This window comes from Suricata suricatta, chromosome 10 (genome assembly GCF_006229205.1).
Source record: "Suricata suricatta isolate VVHF042 chromosome 10, meerkat_22Aug2017_6uvM2_HiC, whole genome shotgun sequence".
In the NCBI taxonomy this organism is placed as follows: Eukaryota; Metazoa; Chordata; class Mammalia; order Carnivora; family Herpestidae; genus Suricata; species Suricata suricatta.
In genome coordinates this window covers 60059482-60070898 of record NC_043709.1, presented here as the reverse complement: position 1 = coordinate 60070898, position 11417 = coordinate 60059482, and the positions used below count along the sequence as shown (strand labels likewise).

General features: G+C 52.0%; 1 protein-coding gene across 2 annotated transcripts; it reads left to right on the top strand.

Annotated features, from left to right (window-relative positions):
* The first annotated feature begins 993 nt into the window (after positions 1-993).
* HOXC4 (homeobox C4) lies at positions 994-3958 on the top strand. Of its 2 annotated transcripts, XM_029954524.1 has the most exons (3): positions 994-1216; positions 1860-2304; positions 2798-3958. In XM_029954524.1, exons 2-3 carry the CDS (start codon positions 1866-1868, stop codon positions 3151-3153), a joined length of 795 nt encoding a protein of 264 aa, XP_029810384.1. In that variant the 5' UTR covers positions 994-1216; positions 1860-1865; the 3' UTR covers positions 3154-3958. The 2 variants fall into 2 exon arrangements, with proteins under 2 accessions (XP_029810384.1, XP_029810385.1); XM_029954525.1 differs by lacking the exon at positions 994-1216 and having other exon boundaries at positions 1826-2304.
* Positions 3959-11417: the final 7459 nt, after the last annotated feature.

Sequence of the window (11417 nt, the reverse complement as noted above, 5' to 3'; positions counted from 1 at the left end):
CAACCAGGCTGGGCTGGGAGGAGGCAGCGTAGGGCGGCGAATTAAAGGTAGATTGACTAATCACGGCGGCGATCATAATAATAAAATCAGAGGGAAAAAAAATCACATTACGACTTTTCGTGGAAAGGAGGGAGCAGGCAGCCAGCGGCCGCCAGCCCTGCGCCGCCGCCGACACAAAGAGTGCGGGCGATTCCGCGAGACTGATTTATGACGTTTTACAGCCCTATAAAAGCTGGAGCGACGAGGCAAGCGCTCCTACCACCGCTGGCAGATTTAGTCTAATAAATAAAACATAAACAGTTAACTTTATGTGTCACTTTTATTGTTATCAAGTAAAATATAGCCGAGCCCCGGCAAGCTATGATTTTAAACTATAATTGTTATCAAGTACAACAAGGGGACCCAGCTCCCTCCCTGGGCTCTCCCTTCTGCCACCCCCCAACTCTGAGTTATGGGATCAGCTAATTGGAATTGGTGGCACGGCATGGCCACCCCGGGCTGGGGAGGGGGGCGTCAGAAAAAAAGCTACCTTCGCTTGCCCCCTCCCTCCTCCACGGCCCTGCCACCCCGCCTTCAGGGTGTTCCTGTGGGTGGGCGGCAGAGCCAGGGGAGCGTGGAGGAATGGACTGGAGACCCTCAAGGCCTGACCGGCCTCCCCAGCTTGGTGAGCTCACCCCTCAGTTTGGAAGGCAGCCTGGAGCTGGCCCTTGGGAGTGTGTGTTTACATGTAAACACATGTGTTACATGGATACGATCCCTGGCCGGAAGCAGGCTCTACCCACACAGGCCTCCCTCACAGTTAGGTCAGCCCACTGTGGGGACGAAGAAAGAAGAGCTACCAGGGCCTTGGCTGGGCACCATCATGGGGCACCGACTCCTGGCAGATCCCTCTCCTCCTTGCCCCAGGTCCTTAGGAGCCAGCCCTGGAGGCAATTGTCAGAAAGCAGGAGGCCAGATGGAGAGAGCGTGGAAAGAGCCGACATCGGTGGAAGAGATCCTCTGCTCTGGGGCTGGGGCAGGGAGGGTCAGTGGGTACTAGGGGAGGAGGGCAAGGCTTCTGAACTCTGCTTTTGCCAACCACTTCCTGTCTCTCTTCAGCGGGGGCTCAACCCCCCGGACCTCCAGAAATGACGTCAGAATCATTTGCATCCCGCTGCCTCTACCTGCCCGGTCCAGCTGGGACCCTGCCTCGCCGGCCCCATGGCCAGAGGGTTGGGTGAGTGTGTACGGGGAAGGGGGCTGGACTCTGGTATCCTTGGATGGGGGGCACCCCAGGCTCTCCAGCCTGCTGGACTCAGCCTGGGCCCCTCCCCATCCAACCTCCACTCCAGTCCTCCTCATTCAACTTCCTCTTCCTGCAAAAGAGGGGCGCTGCCCGGTGACCTACACAGACTGAGACAGGATCGCCATGAATGGAGACCTCTGGAAAAGCTCAGGAGCCGAGGCCCAGGGAGCCCATCAGAGGCCCAAGGGGAGACCCCGGGAGGGGGCTGAATCATAGCCTCCCGACAGCCCCCCAATGCCCAGGCTTTGGAAGGGAGCTGGGGGCTTCCCATCTCCTTTTGCAGGGGAGAGTTGTCAGTCGGTGGAGTGCGCACTGGGGACACCTCAGCCCCCACCAGCTCACCCCACATCACCACCACCACCACCCAGCACCACCACCACCACCACCACACACACAAAAAAATTGGATACATTTTGAATAAAGCGATTCGGTTCCTTATCCGGGGACTGGGTTGCTCCGTGTGATTGGCCGGCGGAGTCACATGGTGAAAGTAACTTTACAGGGTCGCTAGCTAGTAGGAGGGCTTTATGGAGCAGAAAAACGACAAAGCGAGAAAAATTATTTTCCACTCCAGAAATTAATGATCATGAGCTCGTATTTGATGGACTCTAACTACATCGATCCGAAATTTCCTCCATGCGAAGAATATTCGCAAAATAGCTACATCCCTGAACACAGTCCGGAATATTACGGCCGGACCAGGGAATCGGGATTCCAGCATCACCACCAGGAGCTGTACCCACCACCGCCTCCGCGCCCTAGCTACCCCGAGCGCCAGTATAGCTGCACCAGTCTCCAGGGGCCGGGCAATTCGCGAGGCCACGGGCCGGCCCAGGCGGGCCACCACCACCCCGAGAAATCACAGCCGCTCTGCGAGCCGGCGCCTCTCTCAGGCGCCTCCGCCTCCCCGTCCCCAGCCCCGCCAGCCTGCAGCCAGCCAGCCCCTGACCATCCCTCCAGCGCCGCCAGCAAGCAGCCCATAGTCTACCCATGGATGAAAAAAATCCACGTTAGCACGGGTAGGCAACTTTGCTTTTTGCTCTCCCCCTCCCTCCCCTCTTCCCCAGCGCTCCCCACCCTCCCCGGCCCCCTCCGGCCCCCGTCCTCCTTTCTCTCCTTCCCCCTCTCTCTCCAGGAGCGACTCTGGGTTAGCACAATTGAACTGGATTTACGAGCGAGAATGGGTAATTACATCCCCCATAAATTTTATGGCTTAGCTACTCTGGGCAGTCCGAGCCATGTGCTACGATCTGTTATGTATGTGTGAAAACTATGCTCGCTTTCTAAGGGCGCATAAATAATTCAGTGTCGTTACAATGAGGATTCCCCTCTTATTACACTACAAAGTCTCCAGCTTCCTTCAACTTCTTTATAACCCATTTAGCTTGATGACTTTATTTCCACCACCCCTCCTCCTGTTCCACAGAGCTGAGGATGGGGTGAGGGTGGGGGGGGTGGGAGTCTGCTGCCTCTGAACCCCACTATTTGCTTTTCCCCTCCTCCTCCTCCCAGTGAACCCCAATTATAACGGAGGGGAACCTAAGCGCTCGAGGACAGCCTACACCCGGCAGCAAGTCCTGGAATTAGAGAAAGAGTTTCATTACAATCGCTACCTGACCCGAAGGAGAAGGATCGAGATCGCCCACTCGCTGTGCCTCTCTGAGAGGCAGATCAAAATCTGGTTCCAAAACCGTCGCATGAAATGGAAGAAGGACCACCGACTCCCCAACACCAAAGTCAGGTCAGCGCCCCCGGCCGGCGCTGCGCCCAGCACCCTTTCGGCGGCCACCCCGGGCACTTCTGAAGACCACTCCCAGAGCGCCACGCCGCCGGAGCAGCAACGGGCAGAGGACATTACCAGGTTATAAAACATAACTCACACCCTGCCCCCACCCCATGCCCCCATCCTCCCCTCACACACAAATTGACTCTTATTTATAGAATTTAATATATATATATTTTTTGGTTCTTTTCTCTCTTCCTCCCACCTTCTCCCTTGTCAATTCCAAACTGACAAAACAGATAAACAAGCCCTCTGCCCTTCTCTCCCTTCCACGGTTAAGGACCCTTTTAAGCATGTGATGTTGTCTTAGCATGGTACCTGCTGGGTTTTTTTTTTAAGGCCATTTTGGGGGGTTATTTATTTTTTAAGGAAGAAAGCTGCAAAAATTATATATTGCAAGGTGCGATGGTCTGGTTTGGGTGAATTTCAGGGGAAATGAGGAAAAGAAAAAAGGAAAGAGAGATTTTTAAGCCAATTCGCCTCCTTCTCCTCCTCCTCCTCCTTCCCCCCTCTTTCCTTAGGCCTTTTGCATTGAAAATGCACCAGGGGAGGTTAGTGAGGGGGAAGTCATTTTAAGGAGAACAAAGCTATGAAGTTCTTTTGTATTATTGTTGGGGGGGCTGGGAGGAGAGGGGTAAGACAGCAGACAAAGCTAAATGCATCTGAAGAGCCTCTCAGAGCTGTTCAGTTTGAGGAGCCAAAAGAAAATAAAAATGAACTTTCAGTTCAGAGAGGCAGTCTATAGGTAGGAACCCCCCTCCCACCATCGTGGTTATTGTGTTTTTGGACTGAATTTACTTGATTATTGTAAAACTTGCAATAAAGAATTTTAGTGTCGATGTGAAATGCCCCGTGATCAATAATAAACCAGTGGATGTGAATTAGTTTTACGTCAATGTCTGATGGTTTCTTTTCATCCCCCTCCTCCTTCTGGTCTGGCAACATCCCACCTTCCCTTTAGTTGCCTAAGTTTACTCTAAGCAAACACACAAATCTTAACTCTCAACTCGGTTTCCAATGTCCTTAGAAGCACCAGCAAGGGGGTTGGGGCAGGGGATCCTCAGAAGAGGGGATATGGAGGGCTGATCATCTCTCCTGTCCCTTCCCTGGGTCTGCAGAGACCAGACTTTTCTGGGGGTACTTAGAGTGGAGCTAGGAGGGTCTCACTTCTCTATAGTTGGGCACGGTGTCTTCTTTTTTGTGGATCTCCCTCTCCCCTCTTCTCTTTTCTCTCTGCTGAGTAGGCCGGCCTGATTAGCAGACAAGAAGGCAAGTTTAGAGAGTGGGACGGAGAAGAGTTTTCACCTTTTAGGACTCTTTGGGGTTGGAAGGTTAAGGAAGATGCCCCCTCAACATGCGTGTGCTTCTTAAAAGAAGGAAGATTTTGAGCTGGTGATTCTGTAGCAGCAAAGTGAACTGTCAGGGTGGCTTCTCTGTTTGTTTAGACTTGGAGAGCAGGGTGAAGTGGAGGCCAGAGGCCTAGGAGGCCCCCTTGCATGGGTAGGCCTCAAAGCCTGATGCCTGGAGATAATGAAGAACTTTTATTTTTCTCCATAACTTTTATCATGGACCTGCCAGGTGTTGAGCAAAGACACAGGGAGAGGCAGGGTGCACTCCTTTTCCTACAACCTCCCAGACCCTGGCAGGGCTTGAAGTTAGCTGGAACAAGGCTCTCCGGCTGTTAAAAAAAATTTTTTTTTCCCCAATTGTTTCCCTGGGGCTAAAAAAAAGAGAGAAACAAACAAACAACAACAAAAACTGGTCTGGATTACCTGAGTAATTAATTTAAACAGAAGGCTCCAAAATAATCCTGATCTTGAAGACCAGGCCCTAAGCAAGGCCTGCTCAAATTTTTGCTGGTTTGTGGGGAGAAGGGGGAAGGTGGTCGTTGGTGAGCTTTTCAGACAAGTTATCCAAATTTCTGAATAGAGGGTTCCCAGAAGTAGAAGAGAGAGGAATAAGAGATCTGGGATTTGTAGAGGCGCCAGGGATACCCCTATCCTCTCTCCCCCAAATTCTGGAGTGAACGGTAACAATGAGGCCAGTTGTGAAAATCTGTTGTTCGCTGTGCTTTGGAGTTATTTCCTCTTGAACCACTTGCTGGCTGGTACTTGGAGTGGAGTGCGTGTGCATGCGCCAGCGCACACGTGTGTGTGTGTGTGTGTGTGTGTGTGTGTGTGTGTGTGTGCTGGGGGGAATCACTTGGTCCTGGAGGTCTACTTTCTCCTCCCTCAGTGGTGCCCTGGAGACAGCAAAACATGCTGCCTACAGTGTGAGGAAGCGGGGCCAACAATTATCTGGAGTTATTTTATGTGATCAAGTGAATTAGGAGCCAAATCTGACTGTAGCTCCTATCATCTCGAGGCAGTTGACTTTGGGGCAGGAAAAGGGGATCTCACTGTGCTTGGGAAAAGGGAAAGAAGGTCTGGGGGGGACTTGGGTGTCTTTTCAACACTGTAAGGAAGTTTAAATGGAAAAGGGGGGCGGGGAAAAAGAAAAGGAACTTAAGATCTATAGTCTTTTCTAACTTTGCTTCTTTGGTTTTAGAGGAATTTAATCCCCTCTCTTCCCAAGAGTGGAAGAGATGAAAGCAAGGAGGAGAAAAAACTCTTTTATTTCTTAAGCTTCTCCCTGAACTTGCAAAAGGGACACTGTCTAGCTCAGGAAAGCACCCGGAAAGGATTGGGACTGTTCTTTTATTTCCCCTTCTTTAGGGGCTTCTCCCTCCTCTCACACACACTGTATACATAGTTGTTCTCTGTCCCTCTTGGTCTGAAAAGGGGAAAACATGGAAAATCCATAATTTTTGACCAATGAAACAAACCAAAACCTCCTTACATCTTAGTTTGTGAAGATTTTGGCCTCTGGCCTTCCCTCCAGTGGGCTCCATTCTCTCCTCTTTCCCCAAAGCTCTTCTTTCCTTGGACCTGATCGCCCAGAATGGGATCAGAGTGCCGGAGAGGGATTGGGTGGGGGACAGTGAGGGGCATGGAGGGCCGACCCCTGGGCCAGCGCTCCTAGTTCCAGTGGTCTAGGTCCCTGCTGCTTCTCCACTCGGTGCTGCTCTAGCCTCACTGGGAGGCTGAGGGCTGGACCTTTTATTGAAGTTGGGTTGAGCAAAGTGGAAAGGCTGCTGGTTGGGGGGGGGCGGTGCGGGGAGGACGCAGCCCAGGTTCACGAGGAGGACACAGCATTTTCTCTCCCATCGCCTTTATATTCGGCAGCGCCTCTGACCTCTCCCCCACCCCCATCTCCGACCCTCCCAAACCAGCCCTTGCTCAGCCCGTGGTCTCCAGATAGGATACCACTGCTTTTGTAGGGCTGGGGATTTCTTGCCCAGAGTAATGGGAGAAGCAAGGCGCATGAATGGCTGCCAGCGCATTGTATCTCTCTTTCCAATGGCTAAGTTAAAAGAAGACGGGGTGAAAGCGGCAACGCCAATCTTCCAAGGTCCTTCTCTCCAAGCACCAGGAGATCCCCACAGGTCAAAAATCCCCTTGACATGTAAGTAGTTAGCACTCAATCTCTGCTCAGGGCAAGGAGTACAGCACTTTCACCTCTCTCTCTGTTTGCCATTCAGTTTTTAGCTCAACTCTCGATCTTGGGGAGGGAAGGTGGGAAATCCAAGCCTGAACTGAGGGCTTCCGTTTGGGGAAAATGGAGTTTCCATGCCTAGTCGTGTACCTGGGGAGTGAAGAAACTTCGCTCCAAAAGGAGAAGGTGGGGAGGGAAAGTGAGCCTGGGGAATTTTACTGCTCCGAGGGCCTCTCACTTCTGCTTGCATGAAGTTTCCTACAAAGTTTTCTCTGCAATCTGTGCATCCGCTTATTTTTTTTCCCATGTGTGGACTTAGCGGATTGCGGGGCAAAGCCGCCTTCCTGTTATGAGATGGATGTGTATGTGTGTGTGTTAGGGGGTGTGGTAAGGAAGATAAAACAAGGGGTTCTCAGAGCTTGGGACCAGGGTACCCTCTGGTACCATTTGTCTGCTTCTCCAAGATTAGGGGAGACGGAGTCCAAAGGGGGGCCTTGAGATGGAGGGTGCTCTGGTGTGAGGAGCAGTGTGAGGATGCGATTCCATCTTTTCCTCTGCTTTTTGCCCAGTCCTCGGGGAATATGGTATTGCCCTCACAAAGCTACTTTTCCAAAGCTTCTATCTGGTACCCCACCTTCAAAGAGCTAAATCTAAGAGACCCTTCGCAGGCTTGCAGAAAGAGATGGAGGATTCCCCCAACACTAGCGGCCACCAGAGCAGAGGGAATATTTATTACCTCTCTGGATATCATTATCTAAGAATACAATTTTATGAACTTTCTAATCTGTTAGCTTGATTTATCTGATGGGCAGAAGCCCAAAATAAACATTTGGGGGATCTAGTAGGAAAAAAAAGAGTCCGGACAAATCTTTCTGATAGAACTGATCACCCCTACCAACTTGGCCTGTTTTTGCTACACCCCACCTAGCTAGCCCCATTTTAATTTTTTCTCTGCAGTGCCTGGCTGTTTGGGGTTTTGGAGTTTTAGCTGCCTCTTGAGGCAGGGATAAAAATGGTAGGGTACGCTGTGTGAACCAGAGACCTGAAGGGGTCCCTCGGCCACCTTAAAATCTGCGTAGTTCCAGGAGCTTGTATCCCTTTTGGATTTGATAGCAGGAAGAAACCAAGGTTCACTCATCTGCCCTCTAGGTCCAGGAGCCCCTTCTCAGACCTGGCTCTGTCTCCACTCCTCAAGATTTGTCTTCTCTCTGACATCAGCTCTGGAGCTTCTTTTTTAAAAAGTGTCCATCCAGAAATGGAGCCCAGATCCCTGCAAACAGGGTCAAGGGCCTCTGCAGGTCCATCTTACAGCCTCCCGGTTCTTGCAGACCCAGCTAACTGATAAATTAAGATGCAGGAAAGATAAAGAGGGGTAGGTAAGGTCTCCCATGTTTGAGGGTGAATAGGGTTACAGATTCTAATAAACAGAAAGGACTATTTAAAATTTCCAGTCCCCATCAGCAATTGCCAGATTTCCTAAAATGTAGGGTTCTCTAGGATCTGTTCTGCCAGCCCTGATGGGGTATGGGTCAACCCCAAAGAAGTGTCATCTCTGCTCACTCCTCCTTTCTGACCCTCTCTTCCCACTTATAGCATCGGAGAGGGAAGTATATTTGAACTTCCGGGGGAGAGTGTTAAAACGGAGCGCGTGGGAGGCACTGCCAAACGGTCCGACCCTAGGTCCCCTCGGCCGGCTTCTGGCCTCCTAGGCAGCCTGTGAGAGTGGGGCACAGAGAGCGGCTGCCGCCACCGGGGTCCCAGCTCCCTTCTGGAGCGACCAAGGTCCTGAGGATGGCGAAATAGGGCCGGCCCGGGCAAAGGGGAGGTTCGAGTGCCCGGCAGCGGCCCGGCGCCCCCTCCGGGTTCCACGCCACGGCCGCCCCGGGGCGCCGTGTCGCCTTCGGCTGGGTCACGACCCGGGCTCGGACCGCGGACAATAGGGCCCTGGGCGGGGGCTTAGGGCTGCGCGGCCGGCCGAGCGGGTTCACTGCGCGGTGAACTCCGCTCCACCTCCGGGGTCTCGCCCTTTAAGAGCCCAGGCTCCTTTCTTTTTTTTTTTCCTTGTTCGGCCTCCATCCCCCCCCCCCCCCGGGCTCCCCCCTCCCGCGGAAAATCGAGCACACTCTCAATTGCTTCTTGACTACCAGTACCCCACCGTTACCACCACCGAATAAGATTTCCTTTTCTCTAGAAATGAATGCATACTTTTCTCTCAGTGACAAGGGCGCGGAAATCGGACCCTCTCGAGATTTTTGTGGGCACACAGAAGAATCCCAGGTCATCAAACCAGCAAATGGTTTCCTCCATCACAGGAATCCCAGGCCAAGACTGGGTCCGACCCGCACCTCCACCCAACCCATAGGAAGAACTGCTTCCCTCTTCCCCTGGCCTTTGTGTCTGGGCACCAGATTAGGATTAGGGCTCTTATAAAAGAGGGAACTCACTCTTAAATCTGATGGGCAGGGACAGGGCTGGGTGATCCACCGCGGTGGGGCGGGGGTGCCAAAGGAGTAACTTGGGAGATGTCCCCCAACTGGCATGTTCTTGTTCCCTTGATCTCTCCCCACTCCTATCACCCTGCCTGGCTCTTGTTTGTGTCTCTGTCCCTTTGGTCAGTTGCGTGGTGTTTGTAACTTTGGCCGTGTGGAGTCCTTCCGCTCAGCTAGAATAGACCTTGGAAAATATAGTTGCAGAATAGCGGTTGGGTCTAGCTGGAGTCAAGACCAGGAAGGCAGTTTGGTGAAAGGAGAAAATGGGGGAGGTATGGAATATTCCCCATGTACATTTGCTCCTGTCTTTTCCCAGCTCCCCACCTCAAGCTCTGTCTTGCCTGAGCAAGCTCAAAGGTCAGATGCAGAGATGACCCCGTCACTTGGAAACCTTTCCTCTTGGACTCTGTCTCTCTGCCGATGATTTCAACCCATTTGGCAATGTGACTGCCTGCAGCCCTGCTTGTTGTGGCTCCGCTGTTTCAAGGGCTCTGCCTGGCATTTCTACTGCTTTCTGTGCTCCGTGTTTCCTCATATCCCTGTTCCTCTGCCCCTCGCATCCTGCAGCAATCCTTTAGAACGCTCCCCAGCCTTCGTGCTCCTCCTAGAACTTCCCTTCAACTGAGAAAGCGGAGAAGAGGAACCAAAAGGTTGGGTGGGTGGTGCAATCTGGAAGGAAAGCTGAGGTTCAAAGGTTCCTGGCCGAGCCTCCAGTCCAGGCCACCTCACGGGCCGATTTGACCGCTCCAGACCTAGCAGCAAACAGAGTGAGATTTTACAGCCTGGGCAGATGTCGGCCTAGCCAGCTCACTCAGATTCCCTCCCCTTTATCTCTTCCACCAAAGAGGCTCCAATCCCGACTATACCTTTGTTCTCTTTCCTTTCCCCCCACCTCCCCCTCCTCTTCCTCCGTTTGATCCTGCCTTTCCCCCTCAAATTATTTCTTTAGATCTGGAAGCATCTGTTCCTGCCTGCCCCTCCCCCCAACACCCTCCTTTCCTCCTTTTCCAACTCCCTCCACTTCTGGGAGTCAAAGAAACCCCCAAACAGAGGGCCTCTGGCTTCTGGCCAGCTCTGCTACCCCAGGGCCCGGAGACCTGTGAGGCCAACCCTTGAGAAGCTTCCTCAACCCCCAGTCACTTGCATCTCACTCTCCCAGCTGGAGAGGGCCCTGGAATGGTGCAGTCTGAGTCCTGGCCCCCAGGGACCAGTCTCTCCTCTCACTGGGACAGATACCCATTAAATGCAAGTAAAAGCAAGGTATTTGAGGTTGAAGAGTTTGGTGCAGGTTTTTAAAATAATTGCCCCCTAAAAAAATAATAAAAAAGAAATAAAATAATTGCCCTGGTTCTCTGGGAGCTGTTTCAGGCTCTAGAGTTTGAACATATCTTCATATCCTGACCATAGAGGGGAGATGGCCTTTTCTAACCTCCCTCCCTGGTCATTCTTTGTCAATATCTTCTGCCCCTTCCTTTGACAGCAGGCTCATTTTCTGAGCAATTAGAATGCCCCTCAATAGCTCCCAGAATTCCATAACCCAAACTGAGGAGACCAAGTCAGGATCCACCCCGTGCACAATGGAGGGCCTCTTTTCTCTATCTTACAAAAAAGAAAACAAGAAGAGAAAAAATGACTCCCTTACATCCTCCTTTCTGCCACTCATAGCCAGGAATATGTGGTCTCCAGAGCTTAAGGAGGGCATGGTAAACCCAGGCCGGGTAAACAATAGACTGTCTTTTCTTCTCTTTGTCAATCCAGTTGGGTCTGAGTCCAGATAATTCAGGCCAAGACTCTTGAACTCTGCCTGGGAGACCTGTCTTTAGCAAGAAGCCACTTTGTATCCCAGGGCACCCGACTAGAATAATCCCGAGGTCCTTGCCTTAGCGCCCACAGTTGAAAGCCAGTGGAAGAGCATAAGTCCCTTCCTCCCTTCCTTCCCTCCAGCTCCATCCTGAGATTTAGCCCTGCCTGGCATCCTGCTCCCTCTTCTGTCCTTGAAGACCAGTGGTTGGCCAAGAGCCCCAGATTCATGCTCCCCGTGGCTTGCCACTCAGTTTCCATGGCAATGAGAGGCAACTGAACTGTTCCCCCCTGTCCCTCAACTTTTTGGATAGACTGATACCAGCCAGGATATTCTCTAGGGGAGCCTGACCCAAGTAAGATACAGGAGGTGGGAGTCAGTATTTTGTTACAGAATTTTTGCTAATTAGGATGGAAGAAGAAAGCCTGTGATTTCACACTGTCCTTTCTCTGCACACGTGAGACACACACTCAAAACACGCATGACAGATTCATGCTAGGACCTCAACACATTCATTTCTTCTCT

Excerpts from the sequence above, each read along its gene's own strand:
- HOXC4 (XM_029954524.1), top strand. The coding sequence starts at position 1,866 with ATGATCATGAGCTCGTATTTGATGGACTCTAACTACATCGATCCGAAA. Across the intron at positions 2,305-2,797 it reads AAAAATCCACGTTAGCACGG|TGAACCCCAATTATAACGGA; the intron begins GTAGGCAACTTT and ends TCCTCCTCCCAG.